The sequence below is a fragment of the Fonsecaea nubica genome (assembly GCF_001646965.1).
Source record: "Fonsecaea nubica strain CBS 269.64 chromosome Unknown Scaff15, whole genome shotgun sequence".
Taxonomy (NCBI): Eukaryota; Fungi; Ascomycota; class Eurotiomycetes; order Chaetothyriales; family Herpotrichiellaceae; genus Fonsecaea; species Fonsecaea nubica.
The window spans coordinates 48056-66740 of record NW_019173688.1 but is presented as its reverse complement, the minus strand read 5'-3'; the positions used below and the strand labels follow the sequence as shown (position 1 = coordinate 66740).

General features: G+C 53.4%; 7 protein-coding genes across 7 annotated transcripts; 5 read left to right on the top strand and 2 right to left on the bottom strand.

Annotated features, from left to right (window-relative positions):
* Positions 1-171: 171 nt before the first annotated feature.
* On the top strand, positions 172-2259 carry AYO20_03221 (acetoacetate-CoA ligase; the record flags this gene model as incomplete). The annotated part of the gene is made up of 2 exons (XM_022641524.1): positions 172-1786; positions 1844-2259. 2 exons carry the CDS (start codon positions 172-174, stop codon positions 2257-2259), a joined length of 2031 nt encoding a protein of 676 aa, XP_022502384.1.
* An 865-nt stretch (positions 2260-3124) lies between these two features.
* AYO20_03220 (ATP synthase subunit alpha, mitochondrial) lies at positions 3125-4418 on the top strand (the record flags this gene model as incomplete). Its single annotated transcript, XM_022641523.1, has 5 exons — positions 3125-3263; positions 3339-3967; positions 4019-4124; positions 4186-4298; positions 4383-4418. The coding sequence occupies 5 exons, from the start codon at positions 3125-3127 to the stop codon at positions 4416-4418; spliced, it is 1023 nt and encodes a 340-aa protein (XP_022502383.1).
* Positions 4419-5215: 797 nt separating this feature from the next.
* AYO20_03219 (hypothetical protein) lies at positions 5216-6347 on the top strand (the record flags this gene model as incomplete). The annotated part of the gene is made up of 4 exons (XM_022641522.1): positions 5216-5249; positions 5333-5539; positions 5608-5621; positions 5679-6347. 4 exons carry the CDS (start codon positions 5216-5218, stop codon positions 6345-6347), a joined length of 924 nt encoding a protein of 307 aa, XP_022502382.1.
* A 1099-nt stretch (positions 6348-7446) lies between these two features.
* On the top strand, positions 7447-8422 carry AYO20_03218 (hypothetical protein; the record flags this gene model as incomplete). Its single annotated transcript, XM_022641521.1, has 2 exons — positions 7447-7980; positions 8183-8422. The coding sequence occupies 2 exons, from the start codon at positions 7447-7449 to the stop codon at positions 8420-8422; spliced, it is 774 nt and encodes a 257-aa protein (XP_022502381.1).
* A 199-nt stretch (positions 8423-8621) lies between these two features.
* Positions 8622-9530, bottom strand: AYO20_03217 (hypothetical protein; the record flags this gene model as incomplete). Its single annotated transcript, XM_022641520.1, has 1 exon — positions 8622-9530. One exon carries the CDS (start codon positions 9528-9530, stop codon positions 8622-8624), a length of 909 nt encoding a protein of 302 aa, XP_022502380.1.
* A 1993-nt stretch (positions 9531-11523) lies between these two features.
* Positions 11524-14037, bottom strand: AYO20_03216 (hypothetical protein; the record flags this gene model as incomplete). Its single annotated transcript, XM_022641519.1, has 13 exons — positions 11524-11582; positions 11671-11814; positions 11933-12087; positions 12138-12378; positions 12458-12532; positions 12589-12619; positions 12691-12830; positions 12901-13179; positions 13240-13372; positions 13427-13469; positions 13541-13559; positions 13619-13838; positions 13894-14037. The coding sequence occupies 13 exons, from the start codon at positions 14035-14037 to the stop codon at positions 11524-11526; spliced, it is 1683 nt and encodes a 560-aa protein (XP_022502379.1).
* Positions 14038-15836: 1799 nt separating this feature from the next.
* Positions 15837-17889, top strand: AYO20_03215 (hypothetical protein; the record flags this gene model as incomplete). Its single annotated transcript, XM_022641518.1, has 5 exons — positions 15837-16075; positions 16144-16149; positions 16232-16630; positions 16695-17023; positions 17081-17889. The coding sequence occupies 5 exons, from the start codon at positions 15837-15839 to the stop codon at positions 17887-17889; spliced, it is 1782 nt and encodes a 593-aa protein (XP_022502378.1).
* Between the last annotated feature and the right edge of the window lie 796 nt (positions 17890-18685).

Here is an 18685-nt window from a genome sequence, read left to right as displayed (position 1 = left end):
AAGGATCCAGTTTTCGAGACGCGAAGAAAGAGTCTCCGAGGTTCTTCGATCCTGGTTTGCGGCGTTGAAGATCTGGCTGTGTACCACCGACTTCGAGGAATCTCCCTGCTCGGACGCACAGTGCCATACCTCCACAGAAACCATCCAGTCCAGGATTTGCCTCTCACCAACATGACGTCCCCCAGCGAGCCCGAGATCCTGTGGCGCCCTGCGAATGGCGACGCTACGCCCATGGGAGTTTACCGCCGGCATGTCAATGAGAAGTTTGGCCTCAATCTGCGAGACACCAAGGAGCTGCATAAATGGTCCGTGACGCAGCCTCACGACTTCTGGATCGATCTGTATGGGCATCTGGGTATTGTGCCCCCGTTACCCAAGACCACGAAGAAGGCCTACGACGACAGACTACCCATGAGCAAGATCCCTCCGTTCTTCCCTGGGCTAGAGTTGAACTACGCCGAAAATGTGCTCTTCGCCAACTCCAATCCGGCAGCACCGGCGGTGATTGAAATTCGGGAGGACCAGGATATTTACAATGGCCAGCCGATTGTTCTCACCTGGGAGGGATTCCGAGAACAGGTCCGTCAGGTTGCGAGCGCGCTGAGAGCTAGCGGGATCAAAAAGGGAGATGTGGTCGCCGCTCTCGTGGCGTCGTCCAACTGGGTCATTGTACTGTTCCACGCCGTGGCTTCGATCGGAGCCATCTTCACCTGCATTTCCCCAGAGCTCGGAGTCAATGGGTGCGTGTCGCGACTCCAGCAGGTCAGCCCTCGCATCCTTTTCGCAGACAGCCACGTTCTGTACAAGGGCAAGGTCGACCCGACCGCGGCGAAACTGGGCGAGATTCTCCAGAAATTGCGACAAAAACCGCAGGTTTATGTGATCCCCGTCTCACACACCACCCAGTCCAAATTCCCCTTCATCAAGGACTTTGTCCAGAAATCAAACCCCAGAGACCCTCTGACCTTTACGCGAGTCCCTTTCAACCACCCTCTCATGATATGTTACTCCTCGGGGACGACCGGTGCGCCCAAATGTATTGTGCACTCACACGGATTCATCCTGAACGCGAAAAAGATCTCGGCTATCCACAACGGTCTCCACGAAGGGGACGTCATCACGCAATTCTCCAATACTTCGTGGGTGGTGTTTTATGTCATGACAGGCCACTTGACGACTGGTGTCACCTTGGTGATATATAATGGCAGTCCCTTATTCCCTGATTCAAAGCAGCTGCTTCGTATCTGTGATAGGTTTAAAGTGACGTACTTGGGCGTTTCTCCGCGCCTGCTCCTGGAGATCCAGATGCTGGGGACGATCCCGAAGAAGGAATTCGACCTCTCACCTCTGCGGTTGGTCTACACCACCGGCGCCCCTCTAGCAATCGAACAGTATCGATGGTTCTATCGATCTTTTCCACCCTCGGTACAGATTTGTAACGCCGCCGGTGGGACAGACACGGCCACGTCGATTGTCACCATAGACACTTGCGGGCCCCTTTATGCGGGCGAGATGCAAGTGGCGGCATTGGGGATGGATCTCGACATTCTCGATCCCGACACGGGGGATTCGATCGCTCATACTGGCGAGGCCGGCGAGCTGGTCATCCGGAAACCCTTCCCCACCATGCCGTGTTTCTTCTGGGGCGACCGAGACGGTTCCATATATCACTCTGCCTACTTTGAAAGCTTTGACCATCTCGACGTCTGGTCGCAACATGACTGGCTGAGTAAAAATCCCAAGACGGGTGGATACACGATGCACGGGAGGAGCGATAGCGTCCTGAGTAAGTCAAGCATATAGCACACTTGTAAGTGTTTTACTGACAAAAACCCTTACTTAGATCCATCGGGAGTCCGCTTCGGGAGCGGCGAGGTGTACGGGATCGTCGAGACGCAGCAGTTCACCGAGTACATCAGCAACAGCCTCTGCGTGGGCCGTCGGAGGCCGCAGGACAAGGACGAGCAAGTGTTTTTGTTCCTGGTCATGAACCCGGGCGTCACCCTGACCGAGGAGCTGCGCAACAAAGTCCGCACGGCGATCCGCAACGGCCTGTCGCCGCGCCACGTGCCCAAGTTTATCATCCAAGTCCCTGCCATTCCGACGACGATCAATGGCAAGAAAGTCGAGATTGCCGTGAAACAGGTGATCAGCGGCAAGGACGTCAAGCCCAGTGCCACGGTGCAAAACCCCGAGGCTATTGAGTGGTTCAAGCGGTACCGAACCCTGGAGGTGCCGCCGAGGGAGAGCAAGTTGTAGAGCTTCGCCGGCGATGGTTTGGAGAGGTGGTGGTGGTGGCCTGGAGTGCAGGCTTGTGCCATACTTGCTTGGGACTTGTGACGAGGATTTTTGGTCAAATCTTTGGATCCTTAGACGCGTCCAGCCAATTGCGTGGAGATATACTATTTGATAGAGAGAGCATTGGCCGATCTATTACCCAAAATTGAACCATATACTTGCGCGACGACATTCGATCTCAACGTCACTTTTAAGGGCGTTCAGTAAGATATATTATACCAGATCCTACGTATGTTCATATATTGGTAAGTAGGTAGGTGGGTAGGTGGTAGGTACAGAGGTAGATTCCCTTGGAGCTTTTGTGTGTTTTCTCTGTAAATCCCCCGCGCGGGGATTGGATGTTATGTGGTCATGTATCGTATTTGTGTCAAATGACGGGTGTATCGGTCTGCGTATTACCACTCGTCACGATACTTGCATACTCATTCCTGTCACCGTCCTCCACTGCATAAGTACCTACCAAGCCCGTGCGAGCATACCTATCTGGACCCCCGTACCCCGGACAAGTACATAGGTAATGGGTACTTTCAGGTCACGCATGGGTCGTTCGGGACCAAACCTCGGCTTCCCAAGGTTGGGGAGTCTTACATACGTACATCCATACATACGAACATCCATACATACGAACATCCATACATACGAACATACATACATACATATATCCTCGCCCTGGTACCTAACCACAATCAGACGTATACTGTCGACGAATATTATCCACAGTCGACCCTCGACAGTCTCGTGAGCAAACTACACAGACAAGCCAACTTAGTCACAAACCCTTCTTCCAGCAGGAGCACCGGCCCCGAGTAGTCACAGCTCCTACAGTATGAAGGCGGCACGGCTGTATGGCGCCAAAGACGTTCGCGTCGAAGAGGTCCGCGATCTGCCACTCTCCGGGCCTGACGCCGTGGTGGAGGTCGAATGGTGTGGCATCTGTGGCAGTGACTTGCATTTCTATCTGGGAGGTGAGTGACGAATACAGAACGATATACATACACCACGCTATATCTCGTATCAATGTGTCCTCTGACTCTAGACAGGCGGCGTGAGCGGCGTCGAACTCCAAGACAAATGCATCATGGGACACGAGATATGCGGACGCGTGGTGTATGCGCCCCCAGGATCGCCCGTCAAACAGGGCCAGGCCGTCATGGTCGACCCCCGGATCTACTGCACCAGCTGCTCGAACTGCACCAAGTCGCGCACAAACGGCTGCAACGTCCTCCGTGGTCTGGGCGTCATCGGCTCCTCTGGCGGACTGTCAGAGAGAGTCTCGGTGCGACCAAGCATGCTCTACGCGTTGCCCGACTCGGTGGACCTGAGCACGGCCGCCCTGATCGAGCCGTTGGCCGTGGCGATGCACGGGGTCAAGCTGTCCGGCATCCTCCAGAGCGACAAGGACGCCGCCACGGCCCTGATCCTCGGTGGAGGTCCCGTCGGCATTGGCGTCGTGCAGGTCTTGCGGGCCTTTGGCGTGACCAGGATCATGGTCTCGGAGCCGTCGACGGCACGTAGGGAATATGTCCAGCGGTTCGGCGCCACGGCCTTCAACCCGCTCGCCGTCGACGTCGTCTTTGACTGTGCCGGCGCGGCTGCGGCCCTGAAAGACGGACTCGGCAGTCTCTGCTTCGGCGGGCGCTACGTCAATCTTGCGCTGTGGGAGACGGAGGTATAAGAAGGAACCATGACCCCGAGAGGAGTTGTGTTGACGGTGAGATAGATTCCTCTCTCCCTCACGGAATTCACGCGCCGCGAGATCCACCTCGTCGGATCGTGTGCCTACGACGACTCGGATTTCAAGGAGGCGGTCGATGCTTTCATTCAAGGTAAACTCCCAGGCAAGCATATCTTTGGAATTGGGTCTCTAATCAGGCGAGCGACACACAGGTAGATTCACCGACTTGTCCAGTATGGTCACCGCGCGGATTCCCCTCAACGACATTGTCACAAAGGGACTCAATGCCTTGCTCGAGGAAGGGGAGAAGCATGTCAAGATCATGGTCAATCCCAAGTTGTAGTCCTTTTCTACGTGGAGATTAATGAAATGTATCACTCTGATGTTTCTCTACTCTACTTCTAATCAGAATGGAAACGTTTTGCTCGACAAGGACGAGGAGTAAAGCAGTCCTTCTGTGGTGATTCCCAGCAGAATGATATGTATTGGCACTGTAATCTGGCTCTTCACAGTAAAAGCTCCGGCGCAGGTGATTCACGAGTCTCTCCTCTGCGGCTCTGCCCATGTATGACGTTATTCTCTCTTGATATGCCCCGGCTTCCATATTCGTTCGACTGTATCGCGCCTGCCAACCTGGTCGGTGTCAGGGAAAGTGAGAGACTCTTGTCTTGGCGACTTCCTCTGTGCCCAGATTTTAGCTTAGAACTGGTCTTCAGAGGTTCGTTCGTGTACGGATTCCCTCCACCAGCGACAAATTCTCGTTGCCTCCCCGAGAACCACGACTGTTACTCTGTCTCCTCCTTCCCCGGATGACTTGAGCCTCCTTCCGTGCATAACTCGTGTGCAGGATATCAATTGTCATCCACACACCAAGAACCATGTGAACAAGAGTAACGTAACGAGGTATGGCCGAGGGGTTCGGAAAGTTTGTTGGTCGTTCGACGAGTAAATACTGTGGGGCAAAACGACTCGTTAAAAACCTGCCCTTGGGACGAGAGTCAAAAAGCCTAGAAAACCCAAGAGGCACACAAAACCACGTGAGGACGTTATTACCGGAAGAAGTCTAAGCCTGGAGAGATTGAAAAGACCGAGTTGGTCTCTCTGGTCTGATGATACCAAGAGAGTCGAGTGACTTTTGAGAGAGAATTGTTTTCTTACAGGAGACAAAACAAGGACAAGGACAGAACAAGACAATTCGATCTCGGCTAAAGGCGAAAAAAGTATCAAATCATCATCATCGTCATGGCCGGAAACGTCGCCTTGATCACTGGTGGGGGTATGTCACGTGTCGACAAGTGTCCATTTCGCTCTCCCTGTTCTCCGGATGACATCTTCGCTGACGGTCATGGGGTGTCGTAGCTTCTGGTATGGGCCTGGCGGTCACAGAGAAACTGCTCTCAAAAGGCTGGAAGGTCACCATCTTCGACTTCAACGCAAAGACCGGCGCAGAGCTGGCCGAGAAGCTGGGCTCCAATGTCCTCTTCGTCCAGGGCAATGCGGCAGTCTACAGTGACCAGGCCAAAGCGTTCTTGAAGACCTGGGAAAAGTGGCAGAGATTAGATTTTGGTGAGTTTTGTGCCTCGTGCCCTGTTTTCAATCTCACAGCGCTCTCTCAACTAACTAAATGCTTCCAGTCTTTGCGAATGCGGTACGGTGGCTCTTTTACTCGCAATTCCAAAGGACAGCTTCTAAACGGGCACATTAGGGCGTTGGTGACCGCGTCGACTTATTCGCTGATGCGCCAGAGGCCGAGAATGGCGCTCCTCCTCAGCCAGATATCCTTCCCATCGATGTCTGTCTGAACGGCGTCATCTGGTCCGCATACCTCGCATTCCATTATTTCAAGAAGAACGCTGGCCGGAAAGGCAAGTTGGCCATAACGGCCAGCTTTGCGGGTATCTACGCTGGGCCAGAGGTGCCCTTGTATGCGGCAGCCAAGCACGGAGTAAGGCTGACTCTGGCGACGGGAGGGGAACAAAAGCTAACCTCCATGCTCGAACAGGACGTCGCACTCGCCCGCAGCTTGGGCAAGTTGATGAAGAGCCGCGGCGAGAACATCACCGTCAACTGCATCTGCCCGACCGTTGTAGCCACCAACCTGATCTCGGCCGAGTTCGCCCAGGCGATCCCCCCTAACATGATCACGCCCATGACCACCATCGTCCGCGCCATCGAGAAGATCATTGAGGACGACTCGGTGAACGCCTGCGTCTTTGAGACCTGTGGCGAGGATATCATCCCGAGGTCGGAACCGGCCCCAGCCAACAAGGTCGCTGCGTTTTACTTGGGCGCGGATTTCTCGGAAGTTAATGCAAACGAGTTGGAACTGATCAAGGAGAGAGGCAAGGCCCTGGACCAGATGGCAACTAGATAAAACAGTATCTGGGGGAATCCCTCGACCTTGTGAAGTATGAAGTAGGTAGGGAGCAGCAATGATTTCTCTACCATTAGCTAGCATAGTGATCTTGTCGAGATGATATACATCCGAACCTCTTCTGAACGTGTTGAATGTCTGAGAATCTTATCTCATGTTGTTAAAGACCTACCCTGTAGATGTCCACATGCCTGGCAGGACTAGTACAAGTATACCTCGTGCTTGGACGGCGGTGGAGGCCCCCACCCATGATGGCCAATCACATAGCATAATCTGCCTTCAGAAGGACTCTTTGTAGTTAGCTCCATGAACGTGGGGCGGAGAATTAGAAATACAACAATTAAGGAGCGATGACTTGTATTCTCTTGGAAATATCTTGTAATCTCTCCGGGCCCTCAAAACTACAAGGAAAGGTCGTCGCTGTGAGCATGTTTCCATGTGAAGGAGCATTCCTTGCGGAAAAATATTGCTGGTGGTGAGTTGGTACAGAGGAGTCTTTGCGGGGAATAAGGATCTTACCGGGGCTGGCAATGCTTCATTCCCCGGACTTTGTTCAAATATTCGCCACCACCACTAGTGCCCTTTTACACTCTGTCATAATGTGGCCTGTGGATGCAGTTCTTAATTATCATCGTACGGAGACAAAACAAATCAAATTCTCGTGACGACCTCACGATAATGTCGCTGCCGGCTATCCAGATTGACCACAAGCACAAGGGACAAGCTATGTCCCGTCTTGGTAGAAGCTTGTTCAGTTCCCCCTTTCAGGCTCAAGCTCGGACCATGCCGAGGTTCGTTCCCCGTCGTCACGGGACCTGTACCACATGTCTCTCACTCCGACACCGCGTATACCGCGACCGATACTGATTTTCGAAAACGAAACGGGTTGACCGGTGGTTGTATGCATTTGTGCTCGGCAATGGGGGGTAGGTACCAGCATTTTTGTAGAGTACAAGTACGATGGGTACTTGAAGCCACCCTGGACGGAACGGACTTTGGTCTATATCGTGCCAAAACTGGCTGTTTGGTTGCCCTGGCTCTGTCGGAGACTTGGAAGAAATTTTGATTGGAGCAGAGAATCAGAGAGAAGTATAAGACAATGACGTCCAAACCAAGCACCAGATGGTCCCAGAAGGGGACACGCCCCGTGCGTGTGGCCAACTGCTCAGGCGCTCGAGGTGACCCCGGATACCAGATGCGGCGGCAGGCGACGTTGGGGGATGTCGACTTCATCACCGGCGATTACCTCGCTGAAGTCAATCTGGCGGACAAGGCCGAGCTTTTCGTCGCCGGGCAGGCCGACGGGTGCGAACCGACCGCGTACAACGGCATTGCCGAGACGCTCGACGTCCTGGAAGAGAAGCGCATCAAGGTCATCGTCAACGGCGGCTCTCTCAACCCGGCAGGACTGGCGGCCAAAGTCCAGCGTCTGGTCACGGAGCGCGGCTACAATCTCAAGGTAGCGTACGTCGCGGGCGACGACCTGCGAGAGGTGGTCAAGCAGGAACTGGAACAGAAGAAACGCCTCCCGAGTCACCTGGACGCGGAGAACAACAAGGTCTCGTTGGCCGAGAACGTCTATTCCCTCATGGACCCGTGTAAAGGCCGACTCGAATCTGTAGTTGATGATTATGTATGTACCAACAAAGAATCGGTAGGGAGCCATGTATGCGTATGTGTATGTGTATGTATATTCATGTATATACCTAGGTATGTATACAAGCTGCAGCGTGTGGCTCACGTTCCTCACCTGACGAGAGGATTGATCCCACAAGTAGGGTCACGTAGGGAATGCTTTCTCAGTAGACACACAAGAGACACGACGCGCCTCTCAGGAGCGCGGACCTGTCAAGGTATTCAGTATCGTCCCCAGTCTACTAGTGTCTAACATTCCACCACTGGGGGCAGAATATCAAGGAGATCCCCTCTTTTTGCTCAAGGGTGACAAGAGCAAGGAATGGATTGAGGAAGATGATCCTGACGGCATCGAACTCGGGTTACACGGTACAGAATTCACAGCGAGTCACGCCGAGATCAGGGAATCGTTTTATAGGGAGCCTTGTTCAAAGACATGACCATGGATGAACTCATGAACTAGATGATATTTAAAACGGGATGTATATATATATATATGTTATATATGTCATATGTGGTTGAAACCAAGGCAGACGTGTTACTCATGTGTAAATATTTCCACCATCCTCCCTTTTCCGCGCGTCACACATTCACACATGACAGAGCAGCACCAGTGCAGCGTTTCTTTCGTTCTTTTGCTCATTTCAGGTACTTGTCGCCCAACTCATCAATCACGACGTCAAACATGGGTTTGCCGCAGAACCAGCCGGCCACGGGGGAGCCGGTGAGGCGGTAGGTGAACTCGACGTCCTCCTCGTCGATCTTCTTGGTCTGGCCCGCGGCGTCGGCGAGCAGCTGGGTGTGGCAGCACCGGTCGAGCGAGACGAACCAGAAGATGGCGGCCTCGATGGTCGACGCGGCCGTCAGGAGGCCGTGGTTCTGCAGGATGCAGGCCTTTTTGTTGCCGATGGCCTTGACGATGCGCTGTCCTTCCTCCTTGGCCAGCACGACGCCCTTGAACGACTCGTACAGCCCGACGTCGTTGTAGAACATGCAGCTGTCCTGGGTGATCATGTCGAGTTTCTTGCCCAGCGCGGCGAACGTGCGCCCGTACAGGCTGTGGCAGTGGGCCGCGCAGTTGACGTCCGGGCGCGCCTGGTGGATGGCCGAGTGGATGGTGTAGGCGGCCTGGTTGAGGATGCGGACGGGGCCGCCGTCGACGACGTTACCCTCCTCGTCCACCAGGAGCAGGTCCGACGCCTTGATCAGGCTGAACGGCACGCCCATGGGGTTCACCCAGAACATGTGCGGGTTGATCGGGTCGCGCACCGTGATGTGGCCCGCCACGCCCTCCTCGAAGCCATTCTTGCCAAAGATGCGGAACGCCAGCGCCAGCCGGCCCTTGAGGTATTCTCGCTCCTGCAACTTGTCGGCGAACTTGGGGGGCCCGACCCAGCCCTCGACCTGGATGTCGTCTGGGTTCTCGGCCCACTCGTGGCCCTTGGGAACGTTGCGGTTGTGTCCTCCTTCGTCCTTCTTGGCTTTTGTGGCGGTGAAGACGTCTTCCACGTCGACCGTCTCGGTGTATGTCGCGGTTGGGGGAGCCATGTTGTTTTTTTCTTTTTGGATATTTGTTTGCTAGTTCGGAGAAAGTAATGAGTGAATTGTAATGGTAGGAGTAGTGATGGTGATGACAGCGATGATGAGGTTTGCTTTTTTTTGTCCAACCTTCTGGCCTCAAGATATGGGTGTGAAGAAAGGGGAAATGGGAAAGAAACCGCGGGGGATCTCGCTTGCGGGGTCCTTGAAAATATAGACGACGTTGCCGCTCAACCTCGGAGACGTCTCACTCAGTTTCGGACCCGTCGATGGACGTCTACAGCCCCGAAAATGGATGGGAGAGTCACGATACGTAAGGACCCGCGAGTGAACCAACTGGCCAGAACGAACGGAAATGGGCCCAATAGACCCAATCGATCTACGTTGCCACTCCAGTGATCGGTGGACATGGCAGTTGAGGGAATCTGGATCGCAGCGCTTCGAGGCGGGAATCCGGTAATCCCATACCTCGGGAAACTCCTACTCGTCATGGTCCTTGTACAATTAGATCGAGGTCAGCCAGTCAGGAGAGGCCAGGCTAGACAAATGGTAGACCGGTAAAACGACGTCCTATCTCACAAATACAAGTATGCGCACAAGCACCATGAGGGGCAGAAGAGACCAGAATTGTGAAGATTCATCCCCGGCAACATCATGATTCAATGGTAGGCTCGACCATGAGTGCTTGTTCATACATGGCATAAAATGGGAACCCACAGACATACCATCTGGTTTGCCATGGGTGCGTTGGACCTTTGCTCTCTCGATGGTCTCAATCCAAAAAGGGGAAAGAGGAAAATGGGAACAGAACAAGTGGACCGGGGGAGCCTTGCTCGGCAACTAACTTGGGGCTAACGACTCGTAACCGACGGGGCCGGTCAAACTCTGATCGCACGGGACCCTGGGGGCCAAGATGGGAGGAAGAAGATGGGACGTTGACGCTAGTGAGTGACGTGCGGAATTGTGGCGATGAATGTTCACGGAGGAAGAAGAGAAGAGGATAGAATTCTAATTGTCATCATCCTCGTCATGATCATGTGTTGAACAAGGAAGAGGAGAGAATGAAAATGGTGGCCAATGCGTAGTCTTAGAGTTCACACCCTCTGTCTTTGCAGGTTCTTGCTGCTCCGGGTGCTGGTGTCTTGCCGAGCTGTGACAGTAATGGCCATCTATCTACACAGCTGGCGAGGCATTGTGTCTTTTGGGGGTTTGATACAGGCAGCCTCGTCAACTCTGTCAAACTTCTCCTGGACATATGTTCTAGGTTTTCGTCATGGATGACTGCGAATAAGAAGGAATATGTACCCTGCGATTTGCCCATTGAGTAAATGCATGGTATAATTACAATTGAGGCCGTATTATTGGTTATGCCAGGTGCAGGAGACAAGGCTGGTTACTATCACCATACTATAACCATACCGCGTCTTTCTTCAAGCCAGAAATAGGTTCAGATTTCATGTTGCAAGACTCAAACAAGACGTAGTGGGCGAGGTGAACAAAGTATCTCAATATTTGTACGAATTCATCCCCCCCCCTCGAGCTTGGGCTGTCAGCAATGGACACACAATCTAGAGCACCCTGGCTATATCGAATCAATGCCCAATGGACAACCGCCCAGAACCAAACACTTTTAGAGAGCCTATCTGAAACCACGGAGCCTAGTGCTCTCTAATAAGCAACAGTATCTACTCGGTACTATACACCATCTCCTAGTTTGTTGGCTCTTCCGCACTCAAGTCTTTCCTTTTCTAGATTCCCAGTGAAAGTACATGGAGAGGGGGGGTCGAAGGATATCCTCGCTAGGCTTGTAATTTAGGAGATGGGTCCCATAATATGTGAACCTTCGCTCAGACCGAGTGTTGGTCAGCATGGAGGACCTTGGCTTCACCTTCACCGTGGGCGATGAGATGGGGTTTATCGAGCATGACTGCTTTTTGGCTGTAGAGGGGGGAAATGATAGTTAGTGGACACGTTCCATTACCGAGAGAGGCATGTCAGTAGCTTACTGGGTCAATTTATGGTCGACATTCTTGACAAACGCCGCTGCGATAATGGCGATACCTATCACAAACACACACGAGACCAGATCAGTATTCTTGATTCCTCGTCCAAGAGTGCTAGGGAGATTGAGGATGAGGGTCAAACCTACCGCCAAAGGCTATGCTGACGAGGTAAACCAGCCTGAAGGCGTCCGAGTGTACCGACTTGATGGCCTCTGCGCCTGTGTTGATGATTGCCGGGGTAATGTTCGGGATGGCCCCCAGTGCCGCGGTAGAGCCTGTCGTCAATGCAACTGCAAGACCAGGCACATGTTAGCGGGGGGAATAAACCAAGGCTGGGGAAGCCGGGGGAAAGGTGAGTCCCAGAGGACAGATTGATAGATAGATAGATACGTAGATCACCAAACGTACCGATAAAGGATTCGAGGTTATCGGGGTTCAAGCCCGCCCCGACCGCTGCCTCAGCTACGCGCGGCGCAAGCTCGTCCGCGACCTTGTTGTTCATGATGCTGCTGTAGATGCCGACGGCGATGGCGCCGCCAAAGGCCAGCGTGGAGCCTCGAATACTATTCAAATGGTCAGTCGGACAATGCGAAGAGACACGGGACAAACTCACCCTGTGGCAGCACCGATATCCTTGTCCTCAACACCAAACTGGACGAGGAGCACACCGATGACCTGCGCGGCCGAAACCCAAAAGGACGCAAATGCCACCAGCACAATGGCTTGCGCGGGCGTGTTCTGGTTCACAGACGCCATGGCGCCGATGAATGCTGTCTGCAATAATGTGGTGACAAAGAATTGCCAGTTGGTCCGTTTGACCACGCCGAACATGGTTCCGGATACGACGATTCCAACTGTTCTCTATATCAGTCTCGGGACTTTCAGGACACCCCACCCCAACCAGTGGTGCGAGGGAGAGAATGTGTTGCTTACTGGTTGCCGCGAGATTGAAACCCAGACTGTACCATCCAATGGTTCTGGGCACCTGGGTAAACAAGTACTGCACCTCTATTCACACAAGTCAGCGGTTGCCATCCCGGAGTCGTTTCCTGGATGCGACTTACGCTGGGGCCACAAGATTTGAAGAGATTGCAACTATGCGATGAAAACACACCACGGTTAGCGGACACAATCGGTGGGAGTGGCAAGACTGTTCCAGCACGTACCGACATTCCTGAAATCAGGATCGCAACCAACGGCAGAGTGAATCCTCTGACGTTCTTCATGACGCCCGGAGGGAACAGCTTGGCCAGGTTGTCGGGGCTGTAGATTTCCCAGAGCGGGAATGCCACGATGAGGGTGAGAGCTGATGATCAAACGTGTCAGTGTCGCATCTCTCACCGGAGAACTAGCGTCTGAAGAGGGACATCGCATACCTCCGAGAATCAACGGTGCCAGCACCTGTGCGCTGGTCCAGGGATATGGGTTGCCGCCCCAGGAGATACCGAGCAGGAAACAGGTCAGGCCACCGCCAAACAAGACCAGCCCGAGAAAGTCCAGCTCTTTGAATTGCTGGAACCTGGTCTTTCCGGGGTGAAGGCCAACAAAGCCCGGGGGCCAGTAGAAGATGGTGATCAACAAGAACGCCCAGCCGTTGGCAATGGCCCCGATATAGAATGTCCAGCGCCAATTCAAATCCGCAACGATCGCATATGCTATGGACAAACCCACGGTCAGCAGATGCGCACGACGATATCAGGCTTCGTTCGACTCACCAATGACGGAGCCAAATGCGGACCCGGGGAGCGCAAACACGTTCATAAAGGCGATGGCGCTGCCTCGATGTTTTCGGGGGACGATTTCGTTGGCGGCCGCATACGCGATTTGCTGAATACCACCAGCAACACCCTGGAAAAGGTAAGCAAAGGTCGGGTTCGACATTGGGTCAGATGTTAAGCTCACCATCAAGGCTGTGCCAGCAATGACTTGGTTGACCTTGTCGGCTCTGAAAAAGAACCCAGTCAGCACCATCTTCCTCCTCCAGATCATCCCCATCACACGAGGAAAAAGACTAACCGGCTTGCCACAATAGTTCCTGTATTGTCATCTTAGTCCAAACAACTCTCAAGTGACAGTGTCGCAGGGGAAACTCACCAACTAAACCAAGAAGATTGCCTGCGATGAAGAAGTTCCGGCGACCAAAGATGTCGCTGCAACGACCGGCCACGGTCTGAGTGACTGCGCCGCCCACCGTCCAGGCTTGGGCGACCCATGCAATTTGAGTCGAAGGCCCAATGTCGGCGTTGATGGTCAACAGAATGACGGCGGGAACGATGAATGACAGGATGCAGGCTTCATAGGTAAAGGCCAACGCCTGCGATATGTGTGTTTAGCATCAGGTCAATCCGACCAGGGGGAAACCAACGTACCACAATACCCAGGATGCTTCGCAAGTCCAAGGCCCGATTCTCATAGGCCTCGATTTCATTCTCCGGCGAGATGATGGCCGCGTCGTGCTTCTCACTCTCCCTCTCCTTCTCCTCCTCGTGGATAACCTCAGCTTGGGTCGTCATCTTTGTGGGGTCCATGCTCAGAGAGTTTGCGGCTTTGAAGAAAGCAACAGGAGCAGGTTGGGGGGCCTGGGGCAAACGAGACGTGTGAGATGAAGATAGATGGGTTTATGAGGTTCGGCGTTGGTGAGCTCTCCCACACCCCCCCCCCCCCCCTTTTTTTTATGCGTAATCTCTCGGATGTCAACAATGGAGAGGGTCGATACATGCACGGGGAACCTGAGGGGGTGTGATTCCGGGGTGAGACGCCACAGTGCGAACCTTTTGGACCTTGGCAATTGGGTATTCCTCGTATAGGGTTCCTCGACTTGGCCCGATGGTCCAGCCAGCCAGCCTAGACCATCCGCCATTATCAGACACTAATGCAGACATGGTGTAGGCGTGTCTTTTCATCCCATTCCCCCCCTGTATTTGTCATCCGTGCTATCCTGCGCATCCTACTCTCTACAAGGATACTGGGAACATAGTATGTGATCAATCCCAGCTGAACGAGTTCTGTATCTGGACGAGTCTTCACGTGTGATTTGGGCGTATGTAGATTATTGTGAATAAAAACAGTCACAGGCTTAGTTTGTCGCGTATTGACCAAGTATGTACCTTGAACCACGTCCGTCGCAAGCGATATACAAGCTAGCCACGTGGAGCTTGGCTGGTCTGCTTCTCCTCGTTGGTGAAAGACACGGCGGCTAATAGAGTGTCTCGCACGAGAGATCGCCTTTTCTGACCGATTCTCGGTGCAGCCGCAGATCACACTGAATGCTTAATTGATACTCTATCGAAGCTGAGCTTGGAGACCAAAGATATATTGACTTGAGGCCCTCTTTCTGGTCGATGATTCTGCAAAAACGTGTTTGTTTTCCCCATGGGGTTCGCCCACATGCGCGAGGGTCTCTGGGAAAGAATCCTCTATTGACTTGGGGTCCCCGAACAACCATAAATGCCGGTTCGACTTCGAGTCATTACAATCGAGTGGGGTCAATAATACCCTGACTAGGTTTTCTTGTGGATTTCCCTTTTACAAAGTCCAACGAGTCAGGCAGGCAGGGACGAGGGACTCTTACTCGGTACAGGTCATGACCAAAACTGGTGGAAAATCGCACCCTCCCATAGGCCAATGCCGCTGTTTGTACCGAAATTGCCGCCCTGAATACCTGGAAGGGGAGCCCCCCATGAGGGTGAACCCCATTATCGTCTACCTTGAGGACTGGAGTTGTGGGGATCATTCCAGCGCTTCCATCGGAGCCGTTTGGACTCTGATTCGCCCCGCGTCCCTCAAATTCAACCCAACAGACGAGGCAGACGAGGCAAAGACGAGGCTTCGGATCCCCGCAGACTTGGCCTCGTTTCCGACTCGTATTACGCAGCCAGTTCTATTGGCCAGCCTCGGCGACCTCGGAACGAAGCCGGGAATCCCAAGTCCGTCCCGGGAGACTCGATGAGACGCCAGGAAAACATGCCGGGCTGTTTTTGTGCATTGCCGCGGCTCACAGATCAGATCAACTGACTGGAAAGGCATGGTGGTATGACGCCAACCACAAGAATCGACTGTTCTGCTGGTCGACGAGTCTACCAAGTGCGAAGTGGCAGCTCTGGACCACCTGATAGGGTTTACCTAGGTAGTTTTTTTTCCCCCCCACTGGTGGTGGCATGTTCCTAGGAAGTTGTTGACCCTCCATAGTGCACTGTTTCCTCTTATATGCGGCGAAGCCATTAGATCAAAGGAAATCAAAAAAACATCTTGTCCTCATCCCAGACGTCTTTCTTAGTTTCCAGCCTGCTGCTCTCGAGAACAATCCTCAACCATGTCGGACGTCTACCTCCCAGAATTCAATGCCGACAAGCAGCCGACCGTTCTTGACAAGGTGGTCGGTCTCCCAGATGCCCCCATCCACGCAGAGAGACATATCAAGGTCATTTGCATTGGGGCCGGAGCCTCTGGCTTGCTCTTTGCCTACAAGTTGCAGCGAAGCTTCTATAACTTCGACTTGACCGTTTATGAGAAGAACGAGGATATTGCCGGGACATGGTATGAAAATCGATAGTGAGTCCCCCCAATCCATCTCTCTTCGGTAGTAGCAATGTGAACCATATACTGACTTTTTATGCCAGCCCTGGGTATGTCTATCAAACGATAAAAACCAACTTTTTGAACGAAACATGATCGATGGCAGAGGGACTAATTACTGTGAATCTGTAGATGTGCATGCGATATCCCCGCCCACACCTATGTCTGGTCTTTCGAGCCCAAGACCGACTGGTCGTCAGTCTACGCCGGCAGCTCGGAGATTTACCAGTATTTTGACAACTTCTCACGCAAGTATGACCTACGCAAATACTGCAAGATGCAGCACCAGGTCATCGGAGCCACCTGGGACGACGACCGAGGAGTTTATATCGTCAAGGTCAAGGATTTGGCCACCGGCAAGGAGACGATTGACTACTGCAACATTCTTATCAACGCCGGCGGCATCTTGAACGCCTGGAGATACCCGGCCATCCCGGGCCTTAACAAGTACAAGGGCACCTTGTTGCACACGGCCGCCTGGGACAACTCTGTCGACCTGAGCGGCAAAGTCGTCGGCCTCATCGGTAACGGGTGAGCACATATACATCTCTTTCGCATGGGAAGCCCAAAAGGCTAACGAGTGATTGCCCATCAGGTCGTCTGGGATCCAGGTTCTCCCCACCATCCAGCCTCATGTCGACAAGGTCATTACTTTTATCAGAGAGCCCACTTATGTCTCCCCCGTTCAAGGATTGAGCCAGCACGTCTACACCGCCGACGAGAAGAAGAAGTTTTCCGAGCAGGAAGGGTCGCTCACCTCGTACAGAAAGCAGATTGAACGTGATACCAACAAGCTCTTCAACCTGTTCATCAAGGATACGCCCTCTCAGAACGAAAACCGAGCTTACATCACCGGCCTTATGAAGGAGAAGATCGCCAATCCTTACCTCGAGGAGAGGTTGATCCCGGAATGGTCGCTCGGATGTAAGGACTCCCCCTGACTGTCTCAGTCGTGGCGATACTGACAAGAAGCTACTACAGGCCGAAGATTAACACCCGGTATTGGCTACTTGGAAAGCCTTTCCAAGCCCAACGTTGAAGTGGTCTACGGCGAGATCACCGAGATCACCGAAAAGGGCTGCATCTGCGACAACGGCCAGGAATATCCCGTCGACGTCCTCATCTGTGCCACCGGATTCGACACGTCGTTCCGCCCCCGATTCCCGGTCATTGGCCCCAACAAGAAGAACCTCCAAGATGTCTGGGGCAAGCAGCCGCACTCATACCTGGGTCTTGCTGCCGCCGAATTCCCCAACTACTTGGTTTTCTTGGGACCCAACTGCCCGATTGGCAACGGACCCGTGTTGATCGCCATCGAAGCCCAGGCGGACTGGATGATGAGCGTGATCGACCGCTACCAGACCACCAACATCCACTCCTTTTCGCCCAAGCAGGAGGCCATTGACGACTTTATCGAGTACAAGGACAAGTTCATGCAAAAGACCATCTGGTCCGAGCCCTGCCGCAGCTGGTACAAGGGCGCCGAGATTGACGCTCCCATCACGGCTCTCTGGCCCGGCTCGACTCTGCACTACCTGGAGGCCCTCAACCAGGTCCGATGGGAAGACTTCAACGTCCGGTTCAACGGCAACCGCTTCGCCTGGCTCGGCAACGGCTACAGCCAGACGGAATTGGACCCCTTGGCCGACACAGCCTACTATATCCGCGAGAAGGACGACAGCCCCCCGGCATCGACGCGCGCCAAACGGGAGGCTCTGACGAGAACGGGCGAGGTCGGATCGACGGCCGGTCCAAGAGTCGGTCCACCTCAACAGCAGGCTCATCTGTAAACGGTTTGAGAAGGAAAAAGATTTATGAAGGGGAAAGGAGGGGGGAGGGAGGGAGGGAGGTGATGACTTTGGGAGTCAAATCGTGAGTCAGTCTTTGGGAACATTTCCAGACATTTGTTTTGTTCTTGAGACGGGTCTACAAAGTATAGTACAAGTACAGTATATAGTTGAAGCGAGGCTTATGAGTATACCGACGAGACGAGAATCCTAGATTCGACATATTAGAACGAAGGTCAATCGTTGAACTGTGTTTATCTTCGTCCATCAAAACGTATGCATCACAATGCTGCAGAACCTTGCGCACCAGCATCGCCAATCATCAGACGTTCTTGACCCTCTTCGAGCGAGAGAACACGCTGACTCGCTCCTTCTACCGAGTTACTCTTTTCGGCCTCTTGCGTTCTACAAGGATGACTTGCACCTGCCGAGTAATGAACAGTCGGCCCGGTCTGGTGAATGCAACTGCCCACTTTCCTCCTCCGGCGGACCAGGTCTCTGACTCGTCGCCCTTGCCAGAACAAGGACAAAACACTCACGGATATACAAGGATAGACGGGGATCCATGCTTGTCAATTTATCCATGATTGTGCCATATTATCCATCATTCGTTTTTCCTCTGCCGAGGCACCCAAACCCTCCCCTGTGCCCACCCATCCACCGTCCCATGCCGAGGCTTGCTGAAGCCTCGTGGGAAGCAGTGCTCGAATAGTGTGTGTGTGTAATGCGGTCGGTGTCTTGTCCACGGCGCGCGGTGCGTTACACGTTTATTTCTTTCCCCGATGGGAGGCCTGCCACT